This window comes from Apium graveolens, chromosome 5 (assembly GCF_009905375.1).
Source record: "Apium graveolens cultivar Ventura chromosome 5, ASM990537v1, whole genome shotgun sequence".
NCBI lineage: Eukaryota > Viridiplantae > Streptophyta > Magnoliopsida > Apiales > Apiaceae > Apium > Apium graveolens.
Window position 1 is genome coordinate 94261110 of NC_133651.1, and position 22034 is coordinate 94283143.

General features: G+C 38.8%; 2 protein-coding genes and 1 non-coding gene across 3 annotated transcripts; all 3 read right to left on the minus strand.

Annotated features, from left to right (window-relative positions):
- Positions 1 to 209: 209 nt before the first annotated feature.
- LOC141662550 (small nucleolar RNA R71) lies at positions 210 to 316 on the minus strand. The gene has a single exon (XR_012550660.1). It is a non-coding gene; the product is annotated as a small nucleolar RNA R71 (small nucleolar RNA).
- A 13680-nt stretch (positions 317 to 13996) lies between these two features.
- On the minus strand, positions 13997 to 16593 carry LOC141724292 (zinc finger CCCH domain-containing protein 14-like). Its single transcript, XM_074526367.1, has 3 exons — positions 16287 to 16593; positions 15439 to 15499; positions 13997 to 14935 (listed from the first exon to the last, which is right to left on the minus strand). The coding sequence occupies exons 1-3, from the start codon at positions 16357 to 16359 to the stop codon at positions 14200 to 14202; spliced, it is 870 nt and encodes a 289-aa protein (XP_074382468.1). The 5' UTR covers positions 16360 to 16593; the 3' UTR covers positions 13997 to 14199.
- A 4139-nt stretch (positions 16594 to 20732) lies between these two features.
- Positions 20733 to 21827, minus strand: LOC141660269 (uncharacterized). Its single transcript, XM_074467238.1, has one exon. The coding sequence runs from the start codon at positions 21825 to 21827 to the stop codon at positions 20733 to 20735; it is 1095 nt and encodes a 364-aa protein (XP_074323339.1).
- Between the last annotated feature and the right edge of the window lie 207 nt (positions 21828 to 22034).

Here is a 22034-nt window from a genome sequence, read left to right on the forward strand (position 1 = left end):
ACATGCACATAAGGAATTTTGTCGAGATCTGCAGCACTTTTAAGTATAATGGCGTGACTGATGAGGCTATCAAGTTGAGGCTTTTCCCATTCTCACTAAGGGACAAGGCTAAAGACTGGTTATATTCTAAACCAGCTGGGTCCATCACTACGTGGCAAGATCTTGTGCAAAAGTTTCTGGTGAAGTTTTATCCGATGGCAAAGACTGCTGCTATGAGGAGTGCTCTTACTCAGTTTGCGCAGCAACCTACAGAATCTATGTGCGAGGCTTGGGAACGCTACAAGGAAATGTTGAGAAAATGTCCACATCATGGAATGCCGGATTGGATGGTGATCACTGGTTTCTATAATGGTTTGGGGGCCCAATCTCGGCACATGCTCGATGCAGCAGCTGGAGGCCCTTTATGGGCTAAAAGCTATACTGAGGCGTATAATCTTATAGAGACGATGGCTGCAAATGAGCATCAAAACCCCACTCAGAGGATGACGTCAGGCAAGGTAGCAGGTATTCTGGAAGTTGATGCAGCCACCGCTATTTCAGCCCAGCTCCAAGCGCTATCAATGAAGGTTGATTCTCTGGCTACGTATGGAGTTAATCAAATAGCTATGGTTTGTGAGCTTTGTGCAGGTTCTCATGCTACGGATCAGTGTTCTCTTGTAAACGAATCTGTTCAGTATGTGAATAACTATCAGCGACAACAGCAGCCTGTGCCAGCGACCTATCATCCTAACAACAGAAATCATCCAAATTTCAGCTGGGGGAATAATCAGAATGCTATTCAGCCATCATATCAGCAAGGAGTGAGTAAACAGTTTAACCCACCTAGATTCCAGCAACCACAGCAGTATGCTACAAGGCAATCATATCCTCAACAGGGAAGTGCAGCTGCACCTACTAGTGCTGATTTTGAGGAACTTAAGCTGTTGTGCAAGAGTCAGGCGGTTTCTATCAAGACCTTGGAAAATCAAATCGGTCAATTAGCCAATGCAGTGCTCAATCGTCAACCTGGCACTCTTCCCAGTGACACGGAAGTACCAGGCAGGAAGGAAGCTAAAGAGCAAGTCAAGGCTATTACCTTAAGGTCTGGAAAAGTAGCTGATGCTGAAAAGGCAAAAGAAGTAGAAGCTGAAATTAGAGGTGAAGAATCTAAGCAAAAGGAGAAAGCGGCGGAACCAAGGAAGACTACTGTTGAACACACTCTGCCTGAGGCTAATACAGGGGAGAAACAGCTCTATCCTCCACCACCTTTTCCTAAGAGATTGCAGCAACAAAAGCTGGATAGACAGTTCGGAAAGTTTCTGGAGGTGTTCAAGAAACTTCACATCAATATACCTTTCGCTGAGGCTCTGGAACAAATGCCCAGTTATGCGAAGTTTATGAAGACTATTCTTTCAAGGAAGGTGAAACTGGATGACCTTGAAACCGTTGCTCTCACGAAAGAATGCAGCGCTGTTCTGCAGCAAAAGTTACCACCAAAACTGAAAGATCCAGGAAGCTTCACCATTCCTTGCACCATTGGCAATCTAACTTTTGACAAGTGCCTTTGTGATTTGGGAGCAAGCATTAATCTGATGCCGTTGTCAATCTTTAAAAAATTGGATCTGCCTGATCCAAAACCCACATACATGTCGCTACAATTGGCTGACCGTTCCATTACTTACCCAAGGGGCATAGTTGAGGATGTGCTCGTCAAGGTGGATAAGCTCTTCTTTCCAGCAGATTTTGTTATTCTGGATTTTGAGGAAGATAAGAAGATCCCCATAATCTTGGGAAGGCCTTTCTTGGCTACTGGCCGTACCTTGATCGATGTGCAAAAAGGTGAACTTACTATACGTGTCCAAGATCAGGATGTGACCTTCAACGTATTCAAGGCAATGAAATTCCCTACAGAAGATGAGGAGTGCTTTAAATTGGATGTGATTGATTCTGCGGTTACTTCGGAACTCGATCACATGCTAATGTCTGATGCATTGGAAAAGGCCTTAGTGGGGGATTTTGACAGCGATGATGAAGATAGCAACGAGCAATTACAATATCTGAACGCTTCTCCCTGGAAGCGAAAGCTGGACATACCATTTGAATCTCTTGGTACTTCTGACCTTAAGAACGCTGAAGGGAAGCTCAAACCATCAATAGAGGAAGCACCTACCTTGGAGCTCAAGCCATTACCTGAGCACTTGAGGTATGCTTTTTTAGGTGATTCATCTACGTTACCTGTTATTATTTCATCTGACCTTTCAGGTAGTGAGGAAGACAAGCTCTTAAGGATTTTGAGAGAATTCAAATCGGCTATTGGATGGACCATAGCAGACATCAAGGGGATAAGTCCTTCATATTGTATGCATAAAATTCTGCTAGAGGAAGGTAGTAAGCCAACTGTGGAACAACAGCGAAGACTGAATCCCATCATGAAGGAGGTGGTGAAGAAAGAAATTCTGAAATGGCTAGATGCAGGCATCATTTATCCTATTTCTGACAGCTCATGGGTGAGCCCCGTACAATGTGTACCTAAGAAGGGAGGTATCACTGTGGTCGCAAATGAAAAGAATGAGCTCATCCCTACTCGAACAGTTACAGGATGGAGAGTATGCATGGATTATAGAAAATTGAACAAAGCCACAAGGAAGGATCACTTCCCTCTTCCATTTATTGATCAGATGCTTGACAGATTGGCGGGACATGAGTATTTTTGTCTTCTGGATGGTTATTTCGGGTATAATCAGATTTGTATTGCACCAGAGGATCAGGAAAAGACTACCATCACTTGTCCATTTGGCACGTTTGCTTTTCGCAGAGTTTCGTTTGGGTTATGTGGCGCACCGGCCACCTTTCAGAGATGTATGATGGCTATATTCTCTGACATGATTGGAAATAACGTCGAAGAGTTCATGGATGACTTCTCCGTCTTTGGACACTCATATGATGAATGTTTGAATAATCTGCGCGCCGTACTCAAAAGATGCGTGGAAACTAATTTGGTGCTCAATTGGGAGAAATGTCATTTTATGGTGCGTGAAGGCATTATCCTTGGGCATAAGGTCTCTAGCAAGGGTCTGGAGGTGGACAAGGCCAAGGTGGGAGTCATTGAAAATCTTCCCCCACCTAATTCTGTGAAAGGAATCCGTAGTTTTCTTGGTCATGCGGGTTTTTATCGGCGCTTCATCAAGGACTTTTCAAAGATATCTAAGCCGTTGTGCAATTTGCTTGAGAAAGATGTGCCTTTCAAATTTGATGATGAATGTTTGGCAGCATTCGAGACTCTCAAGAAGAGTTTGATCACTGCACCAGTTATTACAGAACCGGATTGGACAGAACCGTTTGAGATGATGTGTGATGCAAGTGATTATGCGGTAGGTGCAGTTCTGGGACAGCGCAAGAAAAATCTCTTCCATGTGGTCTACTATTCGAGTAAGACTTTAAATGGTGCCCAATTGAACTACACCACTACTGAGAAGGAGCTTTTGGCTATAGTCTTTGGTTTTGAGAAATTTCGATCTTATCTGCTTGGTACGAAAGTAACAGTATTCACTGATCATGCAGCTATTCGCTATCTGGTCTCCAAGAAGGATTCGAAGCCGAGACTCATTCGTTGGGTGCTTTTACTTCAGGAATTTGAGTTAGAGATCAAAGATAGAAAAGGTACTGAGAATCAAGTAGCTGACCATCTCTCTAGGTTGGAGAATCCCGATTCTACTTTACAAGATAGGACGTTAATCAATGAATCTTTTCCGGATGAGCAGTTGTTTGCAATTCAGGAGGAAGAACCATGGTTTGCAGATATTGTAAACTATCTCGTCAGCAATATAATGCCTCCTAATTTAACATCCGCTCAAAAGAAGAAGTTTCTGCATGAGGTGAAGTGGTATATGTGGGATGAACCATATTTGTTTAGACAGGGAGCTGACCAGATCATCAGGAGATGTATCCCGTTCTGTGAGACGGAGGGGATATTACGAGACTGCCATTCCACGGTTTATGGTGGACACTATGGCGGCGAGAAGACGGCAGCTCGTATTCTGCAAGCAGGTTTTTTCTGGCCTACTTTGTTCAAGGATGCTCATCAGTTTGTTTTAAGGTGTGATCGTTGCCAAAGAGTGGGAAATTTGTCAAGGAAGGATAAAATGCCATTAAATGTGATGCTTGAAGTCGAGGTCTTTGATGTATGGGGAATCGATTTCATGGGGCCTTTTATCTCGTCTTGTAATAATCAGTACATCTTGCTGGCAGTCGATTATGTCTCAAAATGGGTCGAAGTTAAAGCTTTACCGACAAATGATGCAAAGGCAGTGCTAAATTTTCTTCATAAGCAAATTTTCACAAGGTTTGGAACACCTCGGGTAATCATAAGTGATGAAGGATCGCATTTTTGCAACCGTAAGTTCACTTCTATGATGCAGCGTTAAAATGTGAATCATCGAGTAGCTACTGCCTATCATCCGCAAACAAATGGTCAAGCGGAAGTGTCTAACAGAGAGATAAAGCGCATTCTAGAGAAGGTTGTTTGTCCGTCAAGGAAGGATTGGTCTTTAAAGCTCGATGAAGCTGTTTGGGCTTACAGAACAGCATACAAAACTCCACTTGGGATGTCACCGTTTCAGTTGGTGTACGGTAAGGGATGTCATCTACCTGCGGAGCTTGAGCATAAGGCCTACTGGGCATTGAAGAAGTTGAACCTGGATTTAGATGCAGCTGGTAAGAAAAGAATGCTTCAGCTTAATGAACTGGATGAATTTCGACTTCAAGCATACGAAAATAACAAAATGTATAAGGAAAAGGTGAAGAGGTGGCACGATAGGAAGCTACATCCAAAGTTATTTGTGCCAGGGCAACAAGTTCTCTTATTCAACTCTCGGCTCCGACTTTTTCCTGGGAAGTTGAAATCAAGGTGGTCTGGACCTTTTATTGTCAAAACTGTGTTTCCACATGGAGCGGTGGAAATTTTTGAGAATGATCCGGACCAAGCATTCAAGGTTAACGGTCAGCGGTTGAAGCACTACTATGGGGACATGGCAAACCGAGAAGTGGTTAGTGCCATTTTGTTGACTACTTGAGCAGGGTACGAAACGTCAAGCTAATGACGAAAAAGAAGCGCTGCGTGGGAGGCAACCCATGAATTGTTGTTACAGGAACCCTTAGAAGTTAATAACCTATCCAAAAACATAAAAAAATCAGAAAACAGGGGCTGAAAAAAAAATTCCAGTGACCCCCTGAGCGCCCGCTCAGCTTTGCTGAGCGACCGCTCAGGGGTCGAGTACCAGAAATTTTTTTACAGTTCATAAAAAAAAAGAAAAAAAAAACAAACACAAAAACAGTTTTAGCCCATAAACCCACGATTTGTTCCCACTACCCCATCATTTTACTCCTTAATTCCCAAACCCTACTCTAATCCACACCCTATATATACATACACCTATCCTACATATCTCCCACAAAACTTCCTACACTTAAACCCTCTCACAAACATCAAAAAATCAGTTCTTACACACTTTTATTCACGAATCAATGGCACCCAAGAGAGCACGCACTATTGATAGCAGCAGCACAGTTCCTACTGCTGATTCATCGAGGGGTACGGCTGCAAGGCCTCGGTTAACTGACAGAGCTGCGGAGGAGGAGTACACTAGGCTGTTGGGTAAGCCGATTCTGAAGGAGAGGGGGTTTTTACCATCGGGGAGGGATGGTGAGTTGCTGCCCATGATTGCAGAGAAGGGGTGGATAGCTTTTTGTGAGTCACCCGAAGTAGTACCGATGAGCGTTGTTTGTGAGTTCTACGCGAACGCGAAGGCCGAAAAGAATGGGTTTTCTGTGGTCCGAGGGCTGACGGTTGATTATCATCCTGCGGCGATTCGCCGTGTAATTGGACAGCGAGAGAGGAAGCCCGAGGAGGAGAACTGGAATGAAAAGACTGCTGAGGATTTTGACTTGGATTTGATTTGTGCGACTCTCTGTCGACCGGGCACAGTTTGGACCTGCAGGACCGGCACTAATGAGTATCGTCACTTTCCGGCGATCGTCATGAACAGGTATGCCCGTGCATGGAATGCATTTATTTTTGCTAATATTTTGCCTTCTTCGCATGCACACGAGGTCACAGTTGAGCGAGCACAGTTGTTGTGGGGAATTCTGAATGAGGAATACTATGTGGACCTTGGTGAGTTTATCTACCAAGGAATTCTGAAGTTTTTGAGGGGAACGAAGCATATGAACATCCCTTATGCATCTACGGTTACGAAGTTATGCCGAGCAGTGGGAGTGAACTGGCCGGCTCATGAGCAGTTGCAGTTGCCAGCAGCTCCGATTGATTCTGGCACACTGAATGGGATGCAGGAGTGGACCGGTGGTGAGCCTGAGGAGCATGGGCTGGGTTATCATCTTCCAGGAGGGCGTCCAGCACGAGGTGCTACTATGGCTAGGCCAGGGCGTGATGAGGCTGGTTCTTCGAGAGCTCAGGAAGGTGCTGGGATGGTTGATGCCCAGTATAGGAGGCTTTCACGGTGGATGGATGCCATGTATGAGACGCAGAGCAGGTTTGCTCAGGAGCTCACCCTTGTATTAGGGACTGCTTTTCGAGGCCTTGAAGCTGATATCCAGTGGCCAGTTTTTGGTGAGGACTCTACATACCCGCCGCCTGATACTCCACCCACTGAGGGTGATGATGATGATGACTCCGAGTAGGTATACCCTGTGTTCCTTTCTACTACTTTCACTGAGGACAGTGAAGATTTTTAGTTTGGGGGTGGTAGTTAAGGAATATTGTGTGTGTGTCATTTAGTTGCATATTCATGATAGTTTAGTTCATATAGTTGCATAATTTAGGCCATTTAGTTTTTTTTTATGAATGTCATGCATTTACCATGATCCCTTTTGCAATGATTTATCGACTGAATTGTGATATTGATGCGAGTGTAGTGATAGCATTAAAGTGATATTAAGTTGTGTAGGTTGATATACATGCTAGAAACAATTGTAAGTCCACTAAGTCTTAGAGAATGCATAAGGGCTAGATTGTTGTTATGATTTGGTTATTTTCAAGGTCAATCTACTTATTATGCTTAGAATTCGATTATAGGTTCTTAGTGATAAAGACATGAAAAAGAAAAATTTTGGAAAAAAATATGGAAGTTGTTGCTAGTTGTGGCTAGGCGTCAAATGGCTAGTAGCCGGCTCGCATATGGTGCGAGTAGTCTAGGGTTGAGCAAGATGGAGCGAAACGCACTTGCTCAGAAGTTAACAAAAAAAAAATTACATAATTGATCAAGAGTGGGCTCTTTGGTATTCGAGTTATTAAGTTCTTAGGGGACTTTGTGCCTAGCGACCTAAGGTTTTTAGAGTCTGGGATCCGCTAACCTAACGCTCGTTACATGGATATCATTGTATAAGTCTTTTGTGGACCTCACTCATTGCACGGTCAAATAAGCATTTGAGTTGTAAATAAAAAGCACGATTCCGTAGTAAGCTCCAGAGTTCTTGTAGTGTTGTATATCACTTTGTGCCTAGAATTTTTTATTCTTTGTATAATCGTAGGATTGCCTTGAGGATAGTCTAGTCATAGTAATTGGTCTAGTTCCGAAGCATATCTGCTAAGCATTTGCACACACCACGTTTATGGCTGTATGTCCGTTTGCATGAGTTTATTGATCTTTAGTTGTCTAACTGCATTCGTTAAGATGTGACAATTTGGTTGGTTAATTGTAGTAAGGGGGATCGCTGCATTTTCATATAGATTGCATTCATGCATGTTTTTATTTGTTTTTTAGTCTGTGACGCTTGAGGACAAGCATCGATTTAAGTTTGGGGGTGTGATAAGTGGCATTATATACCACTTAGAGCGTCTTAAAATGGCTTAAATTGGTGTCTTGAAATCAAGTATTTTGTGTATTTGATGCGTTTTTCTAGTGTTTATGCATTTCAGGGTTTTAGTTGCATTTCGGGGGAGGAATCATCAAGAATAAGCCTTGGCATGTGTTCACCATTGCGAGAGGAAAGAAACGGGCAGATTACGGCGAAGAAACGGAGCGAAATCAGAAATTTTCCAGAAGAGGTCTGAGCGCCCGCTCAGCATTGCTGAGCGGCCGCGCAGCAAGCTGAGCGCCCGCTCAACTATGCTGAGCGGCCGCGCAGGGTCGGGAAAAGAGACAAATTATTTTAGGACTCTTACTTCTGTTTGGTTTCCACTTCTATGTAATCTGAGTTTGATGGGACTATTATATAAGTAGATTTGAGACGTTTTCACAGGTGTGGATTGAAGGAAATTGTGTTTTTACGCAAGGAGCGAAGGAGATAAGGAAGAAGACCGATTTAGCACACCGCAACGAAGAGGAAGCATATATTCTTGTGATTCTTGTTTCGTTGTAACGTTGGATGCTAGTTTTCTTGCTTTGAACTTATTTACTCTTGTGACGTACTCTGTTTTAATATAATTAGTTTAGTTATTATTTTCTTGTGTTTGTTTATCATGATTTCAATTGAACCCATGATGTCGATAAGTGCTATTATGGGTTATCGTGATCATGGGGTTGCAACGGATTTATTATGAAATTCTTTAGTTAATTGTTTAATACTTTAGTGTGTGATGATTGCATGATATCTAGTATTGGTTGTGCGTATTCGTCTTATGTGCGTCGCGAACATATAAGATAGGGTGTTAATCTCTTGTGAAGCGACGGTGGATCTTGAGATTTAGAACTTGCCATGCTAGCATAGGTTCATGTACGTTGTGCATGATTAGTGGGTAACTCTAACAGTTTTATTTGCCCTATCTAATCAAAAAGAATAACTTGTGCTTAAATCGTTGCGTTGTCAATTTCTGTAGACATATGGGAACTCAACATAATTGATGACTATTCAACTTCTATCTTAATTGTGGATGCTTGGTAGAATGATATTAGTACAATGAAAGTTGGCTTTTATCAGTTTCGTGTTATTCGATTAATATCATCACTGTCACATGATAAAGGTAATAACAATGGCTATAGAAGGAAGTAATAATGAAGTTGTGATCTCATGAGTGTTTTATTATTGATAAATTGAAGTGTTAGTTAAGTGATTAATTAAGTAGTTAATCATAGTTAATATTTAATCAACAATTTTAAGTGTTATTATCTTAACATTGAGAAGTAATCATACATTGGTGAGTGAGTTTAATTAGACAATAATTTAGTCTGAGTCTCTGAGGGAACGAACTAGAAAGTATTCTATATTACTTGTGAACGCGTATACTTGCGTGAATATTAGTGCGTGTTTTCGCTCTAACAATGCATCATGCCACTCTTGGATAGACTTGGTAGTTAGGTGCAATGTCTGCTACACCACTTTGAGGTGTAGGTTCTTGTGGGACTAGATCACTTATAGCTATTGCATCCCTTTGAGTTACAGGTTCTTGTGTGATTGATCGATGAAAATGACCTTGTTTTTCCAGCCTCTTTGCTATTTTATCAACTTGCTCATGAGTAACTTCCCTTACTTCTTTTTAGCATTATAAGAGAATCAGTAATTGTGGTAGGTGCATCGGTGTATGTGTCATCCTTATGACTCCTTGGCTTTTGTGAGATGCATGCATCATGTCCTTGCTCAGCTACTTCCTGTTTCAGCTTTAATTTCCGTTGAGCAAGGTAAGTTTTGACCAACTTCCTTTTCCTTGGTCTAGGGCTTTGAGTATCAGAGTTTACAACATCAATATTTAATGTGCCCTCTGCAGTTGGTAGAACAACTGAAGCTTGAGCATAATCAGTATTTATTTTATTGAACTTGGATAATAAGAGAGTATTGTCCTCATTATCTGATTCTGACTCATATAGCACAAGCTTTCTCTTAACAAAATCTGAAGGTTGAGAAGAATGAGAAGTTTGTGATGTAGATCCACCATGTGCTATATCAGTTTTTATAGATGGGGGTTTCTGAAAAGCCCGAAGTCCCGATGCTTGAGGAGAATTAGACTTTATTGACTTCTTTCTTTTTACAACAAGTGCCTTATGGGAGACACATGAAGTAGTTTGTGTTTGGTTTTTTGTTTGTATTGTAGAACTTAAGTTAGCTACAGAGGGTTCCTAACAGTTAAAGCCTGTACCTTAGCTCTTTGCACATTCTGTTGTGCATAAGTCTCAGAAAGCCTTGCAATTAGAAAGTCCCTCGTAGAAATTGGCAAATTTAGAGGTGCAAGAGCAGTCATCTCCTTATCTTTTGAAATTAAGTCAGAGAAAGCCCTTTTGGTGAGCTTAAACACTGATATAATTTGGTTAGAAGAAATTGGGGTATTGGGGAAACAGTGATTAAAAATAAGCTGACAAAAGCTAGCATAATATAATACATTTAGATCAACTTTTAACCCTATCACCTATAAAAAATAAAACTACCTTACCAAAATTATAATTACAATCATGAACTAGAGAGTACCCAATCTGCTCTATCATAATGGGGAGTGCATCAAAGTTTGCACTTATTGTTGAAGGCCCTGGTGATGCAGTCGAAGTAGAAATTCCATTCTTTTTGAAGCCCAGGCCTTTTTAATTGCCCCATGTTCTTCAAGTCCTTGTCATAGCCCATTTTAGTAAAGAATCTCCTCATCTCAGTATCATCAATGAAAGTGGTATAAGATGTATGAGCAGGGAGATGAAGAGCTTCTCTAACTGTCTATGGTTTCACAACCTTGGTCTTCTTACCAAATTCAAAAGTGATACTTGGAGTACTATTTTCACCACCATCATCATAAAGCCCAGTCCTCCATAGAGCTAGAACTTGGTCCCCAGACACAACTGTGGGGTTTGTGAGAGCATACCTGTAATAACCCCAATTTTTGGAATTTTTGAAACCCCAGTGAATAGTACTTTTGTTTCAAAAGCCTGATGAATAGTAAATTTTGTTGATTGTGAAATATTATCAGACGACCATATATAGAAGTTCTTTTATGAAAATTTTGAGTACGTATTAGTGTTCAGTAATGAATTTAAGTGTATATAAAGGTCGTCAGAATTTGAAAACGAGCACTTTAATTTTTCTAAAAAAATCACCAAACACCGAAGGAATTAAGTATAAAGCGTTACGATTGAAGAAATTAAATCTAAGGATTATAAAAGAGGATTATTAAAGGAATAAAAGATATTAAGAAGGGCTTAGGGAGCCCCTAATCATAATATCACGAATATGTTCCCTCGAACGATCAAACGAGATTAGACGATGAATGAATAATGTATCAAAAGGAAGCCAAATGAGGAAGAAATACATGTGACAGTTATAAGAGCAAGGAATGCAACATTTGGAGCATCAATGTGAAACCAAATTAAAGAGTCGGACTACCTAACGTAGTACTAACAGTTAAAACCCTTACGGGAATCATTATAAATATCATGATAATAACATACTTCATTATCGTGTAGGGTAGCAGGACACCAAACCATGAGTTGCATGAGCAACAGCACGATGATGTTACTACATGTTGGAGATCAGATTGTGTGTCCGAGGGAGTACCCTAATGAAGGATCGGATTATATTCATGTAGAAAATGTAATGGTTGAGGATGTTATCCCAGAAGAAATTGTTGCTGAGGAGGATACTGTAGAGGATCCTGACGAGAATGAAGAGATGACCGTTGAGGAATTGATGACCGTAGTCAGGGCGAATACTATAGCTAGGATGGCCACAAGGGCGGCACTAGAGGATGGAGAGTTACCAAAAGCACAGCCGATAATGAGGGCAGATGAAGTGGGGCCTTCAATGGCACCATTTATACCAGTATCAAACCCTCTCGAGGAGGTTCCTGTAGACATTCATGAGGTTCCATCAGTTCATGTTCCCTCCTCTATACATAGCCCATCACCCACTAAGGAGATGCCACCTTTTATCTTCTGCACCATTGTCACCTGATGATGTGCTTGGTTATCCAGTTGGATCTCCCGGGTCTGCACCACATGCACCCCATGAACTGCTAGATGTAACCGTTCAGACTCTTCTTGTCACCGATTATCATATGACTGTGGGTGGCCTGGCTGAGGCCCGTAATGTTAGAAGTGAGTTGTTGGATCAACTTACTGCACCGAGGAGTGAGGGCAAGGTACTTCCGACAGGCTTAGTTCATAGCATGGATAGGATTGAGGCTATCACTCGAATTACATCTAGAGGCCATCTTGAGGGTCAGGTTGATCCAGCGCTACTTGATATTATCTTCAACCTCATCACATCTTTGATGGAGCAAGTTATAAAAGTCGTTCGTGCCCGCATTTCTTGATCCAGCGTAGTTTGCAGAGTGGAAGCGATCAGACCAGGGTTTTCATTCAGCACCACTTTTGGAGGGTTAGCCTAGTTATGAATAATTAGTCTTGATCGACTACATGATTATCTGCAGTAGTACTTTTGGGATAGATCAGGTCCGATGATGTAATTCTCTTTGATGTGTTTAGTTGTTGTACACTCAAACCAATAGATAAAAACTAGGGAATTCATATTTTCCGACCATGTCTTTGATGTGTTTAGTTGTTGTACACTCAAACCAATAGATAAAAACTAGGGAATTCATATTTTCCGACCATGTAATGACTATACAGGGGAAAGATTTAAGCAAAGTAGGTAAAACCCAATATAAAATAAATTGAAGGTAATTTGTTAGTCATTATAACAGGTTTAGTAGACTAAAATAAATTTAATTTTATATTTTTAATATGGACTAATATAAAATTAAAGTCAAACTGATGATAATTTGTTGGTCAGTATAATAGACCTAACAGCTTAGAACAAAATTAATGTTTTTATTAATTAATCCAAAGTAAATATAATTTGTTGGATCATATAATGGACCAAAGGGATTGAAATAAAATTAATATATTTAATAGGCTGTGTGTAAAACAAAATTAAAGCTTCATATTACTTTATTATAATCAAATCAAATTAAAAAATATTGATCGTTATGAAAGGCTTAGCAGGTTATAAACAAAAATAATGTATAATATGATTTGGGCTAAAACAAAAACTAAATATAATATTTCTACATTCTACGGATATAAAGGGCTTAGCAGGCTAACGCAAAATTAATTTATTTACTATAATTGTGTGCTTGGATTTTTATCTATTAATCTGGTCCTAGATATGTAACACATATGTAAAATCAAATATAAGTATTTAATTTAAAGACGATCGTGCTTATTTTTAAATCTAAAATCTATTTCAACGAAAATATTTATTTAAATTTTTAAATCTATTTCAACGAAAATATTTATTTAAAAAATTTATTGTAATGGATATGTTCAAAAAGTTCAAAACCACAATCAAATCCCTCCGGAATAAAAAAAGTCGTTCGTAAAAAAAAATTAATCAGTTTCTAAACAGGTCTCCTATTTTTTTTAAATATCCGACGTAACACCAAAAATCCTATGATTGCCCAAATTGAAAAAAATTCTAAATAAAATATGTTTAGTCCAAATAAAAGTTCGAATTAGTCCAAATCAAACTTAATTTTTTACAATTTTCGAATTCGGAGAAAGCCCACCTCAATTTTCCAAAAAGTACGACTTTGATTCAGGTTTTTTTTTTGTTGATCGTAGATTCAGGTTTTTAAATAAACTACACGGTTTAAAGTCAACCCGTGGGGCTTTTTTACATCGTAGAGTTCTACAATAATTTTTTTTTATTAGAGTTTTGGTTATTCATTTCGCCTAAACATCTTTTAACATTCTTTTTTACGTCCAAAATTTTCAATCATCAAAAAATTAAAAGAGCTCTTCGCCTAAACACATTTTTACATTCTTTTTTGCATCCTAAACTTCTACAGCCAAAAAATTACAAGAATTTGGTTATCCTGTTCGGCTAAAAACTTTTTAACATTAGTAGATAACTAGAGATGACTTTCACCCATTTTATAGTTTCAGCGAAATACTTGAAATCAGTCAAATCAGTTTCAAACTGTCAAAAACAAAATCAATCATTTTCAAGCAATCGGTTCTGACTAAAATTAAACAATTTCGAGCAACTGTTTCTGCCTAAAAAAACATAACTTAAAAAGCTTGCCAAATTCCGAAATAAATTTATCAAAATAGCAATCGGTTCCGACTAAAATCAAACAATTTCGAGCAACTGTTTCTGACTAAATAAACATAACTTAGAAAGCCTGACAAGTTTCAAAATAAATTTATCAAAATAAAAATGTAAAAGAAACTCCTGATCAATACTAATACACTATGGAGAGAGAAACTAGGAACGGTCCTTGGAGAGTGCTTAAGCAACCGTCTTCCGCAGTTCATTAGGGCCGTGAGCAAAATGACACCTTTCACCAAAAGTACACGAGCCCTTGGCAAAATTTTCGCACATTTTTGTTTTGAAATTGTTTGCTGGAGGTGCTTGCATAGGCATGGCCCTCAGGTTTCTGGCGGGGCTTCCACTGGCAGCACGCAGGTTCATGATAAGCTCATGCACCATATCACTAGCTATCTTGATTTGTTCAAAGTTTCCTTCAAGCTCAATGTTCCGTTGATTAGGATCACTGTCATGATCCCTTATAGCAAGCTTGACACCAGTCTCCCGGCATATTTGTTTCGAGTTCACACCACCCTTTCCAATGATTGGCCCAGCAAGTGATGCGTCTATGCTTATCTTGGCTGTTGCAGAACTACCAAAGTTGGCTGCTGCAGCTAATCCAGGTGGGGGTGCTTCAGTCCTCCTACCATATTGCGGCATTGATCCAAAGGATCGACGATCTTCAAACCCAGGCCTAACAAGCTCAATCTCCTTGTGTGCAAAACGACACTTATCGCCAAACTTGCAACCTTCAGCGGTGTTGTACTTGGTGCAGAGCTTGGTTTTTAGATTTGGAGGAGGAGCATCAGAAAAGGATGGAAGACCAGGGTTCCTGGCAATTGGCCCACCGTGATTTGTCATCTGACCAAGCGCACTGTAGCCACCTGGAACATAATGTAGAAAGTGGCAGCCTTCACCAAATTGGCAGCCAGATGTACTGCACAAGACAAAGACACGTGAGACTACTAAATGAATAATAATCATCTCAAACAAAAATCAAACTTCTTAGGCCATTGAGATTTTTGAAAGAGCAAATATATTATCTTCCAGACAATATCAGATGTAAAGAAACTGAACACAGACATTGATCCTCCGAAGCTATTTAAAGTTGGAAAGAGCTAAAAATGTAACATGTTGGATTTAAATCATTAGCTTCATAGAACCATGATATTTTTCAGAAGCGTGAACCAGGGCCATATTTTGGGGTCACTCTTACAGAGCATCAAGTTACCACAAAAGTTAACATGATATACATATATGTAGTAGATGGTGCTGAAACTTTCACCAATTCTTCTTACATTTGCTTCAACATAAAGAACTATTAGTAGATAAATGCCTGCCATATATTGGAACATAATAATTTGCAACACAGTTTTGCTCACCTTTGTGTTCGCTAATTAACAATTTAAAGTATTATTTAGGATGAATTAAGATTACAACCTGAAAAACTTCATGCAAGGCTTTGATTTGCTTCCTACACCGGTTCCAAACGAGTCCATTTCTGTGGCAGAGAATTAATTACTCCTTTTCAGCTCACTTTTATGTAACGTTAGTTGTAGATTTTAAAACAGCCAGAAACTTAACAACATTATTAGTGATATTAGTAATAATAGCCTCATCATTAACAAAAAAAGATTCAAAATATACCAGCTTCACTAATTCTACAAAATAAATAACCTAACAAGATTTTAGTCAAAGTGTATCCCTCCATTATACAAATACAAGATCTCATCTAGTTATCTCACATTCTGCCAAGGAGGGAAAATTCACATTAAAACGTACACAACATAGACATATATACAGGCCCGTACTCAAACAAGAACCAATTCAAACCGGGAACTAAAAATCAGCCGTGTAGCTGAAACAGGTGAATTGAATACAAATTCATGAGTAAAAGCTACTGTTCCCAATTCAAATTAGTTCTCACAAGTGTGGGACTATATTCCTACACACAAACATATAGATAGACAGATAAATAAACTCAGCAACGCTTGTACAGGTATAATTAGACTAAACAACAAATACGAAACACGAAACAAGACAAACAGAGTAAAGCATAGAATTGATTCGTTTATAATCTTCAATAACTAAGGAACTAAGGTACACAGGTATTGACGACAAATCTAAACAATAAACAAGAAAAAACAGCGCACAGAACAAAATAAGCAGTAAAAATAAACAAGAAGTAACAGATTTGTAACAGAAATCAGTTAATAAAAGTAACAGAAATTAGATAAACTTAACAGAATTGTGTGTGTGTGTGTGAAGGGGGAGAGAGAGAAACGAACCAGACTTGGATCTCTTGGGCACGCCGTTCCAGACAGCAGCATCTTGAGCGCCTCTCTTTCGGCCCAACTCCATTGTTTGTTGGTATCTGAATCAATCAGTGTATTCAGATTCAGAGAGTATATATAGGGGGTGGAAAAATCTAGGGTTCACGCGGAGAGGAGGAGGTTTCACGGCGTAACCAATGAATTGGGAATTTCAGATTCAGATTTGATATTTGGTGAATTGGGCCTTCGTAGCCCTCATTCATACCCCCTTCACGTGCTGGGTTGGGTTGGCTCTCCTCCCCCTACGTCACCTTTACTTCATATCTTCTTAACGATATTAAAATTAAATTTCAGATCCGTTTCATATCTTAAAATTTGTTACAAACTAATATAGAATATATTATATAGAGAGCATTATAAGAACAAAATTACTAAGAGAATAGAGAAAATTTTCATTTCATATATCAATCACATATCTTACAATGGTTTATATAGGGCTAGAGTTTGTAGGTTACAAGTAGCATGAAAAGCCAAAGGGTGTAAAATGAAAAGCCAAAGGGTGTGAGAATTAATAGGGTAAGTTGTAAGGTTAAAAGTCATTCAAATATATAACACTCCTCCTTAAATGACTCGTATAAACAACATGCCTCATTAAAACCTTACTAGGAAAAACCCTGTGGGAAAAACCCTAGTGAAGGAAAAAGAGTACATGTGTTACACGTGTAATAAAAAGTGCATTATATCTCCCCCTCATTTTAACACGACTATGAAAATCAGCATAGATCTCGAAATTTACGCATCCCAATCTTGTGTACCAGCTTCTCGAAGGAAGATGTAGGAAGTGCTTTTGTGAACAAGTCTGCTGGATTTTCACATGATCGAATCTGACAAACATCAATTTCCCCCCTTTGTTGAAGTTCATGGGTAAAGAAGAACTTTGGATCGATGTGCTTTGTCCTATCACCTTTAATGTAACCTTCTCGAGTCTGAGTTATGCATGCTTCATTATCTTCAAATAAAATAGTAGGGCTTCCTTTATTGACTAACAGACCGCATGATTCTCGAATATGATGGACCAAAGACCTTAGCCAAACACATTCTCGACTAGATTCATGTAGCGCCAATAACTCAGCATGATTCGAAGAAGTTGCTGCAAGAGTCTGCTTTGTAGACCGCCAAGATATTGCGGTATCACCATATGTGAATACATAACCTGTTTGTGATCTTCCTTTGTGTGGATCAGACCGATATCCTGCATCTGCATAGCCAACTAATTCCACTTTTGAGTCTTTAGAATAAAATAAACCCATATCCATTGTTCCTCGAAGATATCTAAATATTTGTTTCACACCAGTCCAATGTCTTCGAGTTGGAGCAGAACTATGTCTTGCAAAAAGGTTGACAGAAAATGCAATATCAGGACGTGTACAATTGGCAAGATACATTAGTGCACCAATGGCACTAAGATATGGTACTTCAGGACCAAGAAGTTCTTCTCCCTTTTCTCTTGGGCGGAATGGATCCTTATTCTTTTCTAATGATCGTACAACCATGGGTGTACTCACAGGATATGCCTTATCCATAATAAACCGTTTAAGAATCTTTTCAATATACGAAGACTGGTGGACAAAGATTCCAGTAGATAAATGTTCAACTTGAAAACCAAGGCAGAGTTTTGTTTTACCCAAGTCCTTCATTTCAAACTCCTTTTTCAAATATTCAATCGTCTCATTAAGTTCATCTGGGGTTCCAATGATGTTTAAATCATCAACATATACTGCAATGATAGTAAACCCCAATTTTGTCCTTTTAATAAAAACACATGGACATATTACATTATTGGTATATCCATCTTTCAAAAGATATTCACTGAGACGATTGTACCACATACGACCCGACTGTTTCAATCCGTATAATGATCTCTGTAATTTAATTGAGTAAATCTCTCGGGGTCTTGAACTATATGCTTCAGGCATTTTTAACCCATCAGGGATTTTCATGTAAATGTCACTATCGAGTGATCCATACAAGTAGGCAGTTACAACATCCATTAAATTCATTCGGAGCCCTTCTAGAATTGATAAACTTATTAAAAATCTGAATGTTGTTGCATCCATTACCGGGGAATAAGTTTCTTCGTAATTGATTCCCGGTCTTTGTGAGAAACCTTGAGCAACAAGGCGTGCCTTGTATCTCACAATTTCATTTTTCTCATTTCTTTTACGCACAAATACCCATCTATATCCGACGGGTTTTATACCTGCAGGTGTTTGGACAATAGGTCCAAAAACTTGGCATTTTTCAAGTGATTTCAGTTCAGCTTCAATAGCTTCTTTCCATTTTGGCCAATCATTTCTTCTTTTACATTCATAGATCGATCTAGGTTCATGATCCTCGATTTCCTCAGAAATGTCAAGTGCAGCTGCATATGAAAATATATCATCCATGACAATTTCTTTTCTATTCCACCTCTTTCCTGAAATGACATAATTTATCGAGATCTCTTCATTGTCAACAATTTCAGGTGTTTGATCATCTTTGGAAGACGTTTCTTCAGTGATCATCAATTCTACGATGTCATTTGATGTTCCAGCTTTATTATCAAGTCTCCTTGTTTTTCTTGGAGTTTTATCCTTGGATCCAATAGGTCTTCCACGCTTCTGGCGTGCTTTAGACTCATTTGCTAGCATGATTTTATTATCTTCTTCAGGAAGTTTAATCTTACAAGGAACATTAACAGCTGGTATATGTGACTTTGTCACATTTTTGACATCAGTAAATGCATCAGGCAATCTATTTGCGACTTCTTGTAGGTGGATAATCTTTTGAACTTCAAGTTCACATTGATTTGTACGAGGATCATAATGAGACAGGGACACTGCATTCCACAAAATTTCTTGCTTTTCTTTTTCAAATTTTGTCTTATCTCCCCCTAATGCAGGAAAAATTGTCTCATCAAATTGACAATCGGCAAATCTTGCCGTGAATAAATCACCAGTCTTGGGCTCCAAATATTTAATAATTGAGGGAGAATCAAATCCAATATATACCCCTAATCTTCTTTGGGGTCCCATTTTTGTTCGTTGGGGAGGGGATATTGGAACATAAACAGCACACCCAAAAATTTTCAAGTGAGAGATATTTGGTTCTTGACCATTTACCAGTTGCAGTGGGGAATATTTATGATAAGAAGTCGGTCTTAACCGAACTAAAGAAGCCGCATGTAATATTGCATGTCCCCAGGCAGTAGTTGGTAAATTTGTTCTCATAAGTAATGGTCTCGCAATTAGTTGTAGCCTTTTAATGAAAGACTCGGCAAGACCATTTTGAGTGTGTGTGTGGGCAACAGAATGCTCCACTTCAATCCCAATAGACATACAATAATCTTTAAAAGATTGGGATGTAAATTCTCCTGCATTGTCCAATCGTATTTTCTTTATATTATAATCAGGAAATTGTGCTCGTAATCGAATTATTTGAGCAAGGAGTCGTGCAAAAGCAACATTACGAGTGGATAATAAACTAACATGTGACCATCTTGTTGATGCATCAATGAGTACCATAAAGTACTGAAATGGCCCACTAGATGGGGTAATTGGTCCACATATATCTCCTTGAATTCGCTCCAAAAATTTTGGGCATTCGATTGCAACTTTCACAAGGGATGGTTTTGTTATCAATTTTCCTTCAAAACAAGCAACACATGAAAAATCTTTGGACAATGGAACAATTTTGTTTTTGAGTGGATGTCCATTTGAATTTTCAATAATTCTTCGCATCATTGTTGAACCCGGATGGCCTAAACGATCATGCCATATAATAAAATTTGTCGGGTCAACAGATCTTGTATTAATAGTCATGTGTGACTCAACTAGATTTATGAAAGTATAATATAATCCAGAATTATATGATGGGAGTTTTTCTATCACATGTTTCCTCCCTGAGATAGTAGTCGTGATACACAAATATTCACTTTCAAGTTCATTTGTTGTCTCAATATGATAGCCATTGTGGCGTATATCTTTAAAACTCAAAAGATTTCTTTTTGATCGGGTGGAGAATAGTGCATTTTCAATCAACAAACATGTACCATTAGGTAGCACTATACTTGCTCTTCCGGAGCCTTCAATTATATTTGATGCACCCGATATTGTATTTACATTAGCTTTGGCTAATGTTAGATGCGAAAAATATTTTTGATCTTTTAAAATTGTATGTGTGGTTGCACTATCTGCCAAACAAAAAGATTCCTCATCTTTTATAGCACATGATGAGAGGTTGCTGGCCATATTTCTTCACGAAAAATAAAATAAAATTAGAAGTAGAGGTAAAACATCTCAAGTACTTCATTAAAGAAAATTACATAAGCAACTGATAAGGATGATTATCATAGTTCAAAAATTAAGTACTAACAATCCAAAATAAATAAGGAAAACGTTCAACAAGCAAGTAAGGCCTTTCTTAATTATTCTTAGGCTCATCACCACCAAATTTAGGCATATTCACATCGACATCTTCAAAGAAATCACCAACTTCCATGTGAGTAAAGGCCGAAGGATCAACTTGGCCATCACTTCCAAGATGTGCTTCAAGATGAGCAATCCCCAAAGGATCATTCTGTTCGGTGAAATTAGTTTCAACATTTTTCAAAGATGCTTGATATAGGTCAGCAAAGTGCTTGGAGGTACGACATGTACTTCTCCAATGACCTTTCATTCCACAACGGCTACAAGTACTTTCACCCTTTTTAACCATCGTACTTCCCTCGGGTTTCTCCTCATTTGTTTTCTGTTTTTGATAGTAAGGCTTCCTTTTAAAGTGGGGGCGATTTTGTTGATTTCGGCCTCGACCACGCCAAAATCCATGACCACGGGCACGCCCACGTCCACGTCCATATCCATGCCCACGTCCACGTCCAAATGATTTATTATCTCTATATTCATTATTAGTCACCACATTCACTTCAGGGAATGGTGTTGAGCCAGTGGGACGTGCTTGATGATTTTTCAGCAAAAGTTCATTATTTTGTTCAGCAAGAAGCAACACAGAAATAAGCTCAGAATATTTCGTGAATCCACGTTCACGATATTGTTGTTGCAAGAGCATATTATTGGCATGGAAAGTGGAATATGTTTTCTCCAACATATCTTTATCGGTGATATTCTCGCCACATAATTTCAATTGAGATGTAATTTTGAACATGGCAGAGTTATACTCGCTCACACTTTTATAATCTTGCAATCGCAAGTGTAGCCAATTATAGCGAGCTTTAGGAAGTATCACCATTTTCTGGTGATCATATCTTTCTTTGAGATCTTTCCAAAGAGTTGATGGATCTTTAATAGTCAAATATTCAGTTTTCAAGCCTTCATCAAGGTGATGGCGAAGAAATATCATGGCCTTTGCCTTGTCTTGTTCAGAGGTCTTATTTCCCTCTTTTATGGTGTCACCGAGACCCATTGCACTAAGATGGATTTCAGCATCAAGAATCCATGTCAAATAATTTTTGCCGGTGACATCAAGTGCGTTAAACTCAAGTTTCGTAAGATTCGACATTTTCACTAAAAATAAACAAAACTCGAATCAACATCAATATTTATGCACATAAATATAATGCAATGCGATAATTTTTTATGACAAGATAACAAATAATTTGCGAAAGAAACAGATTATCACTTATCAAATATACTCACTTAAACAAATATAATATATTACACATAATGATGCATTTAATCAACAAGTTTAATAGAACATGATTTTAGT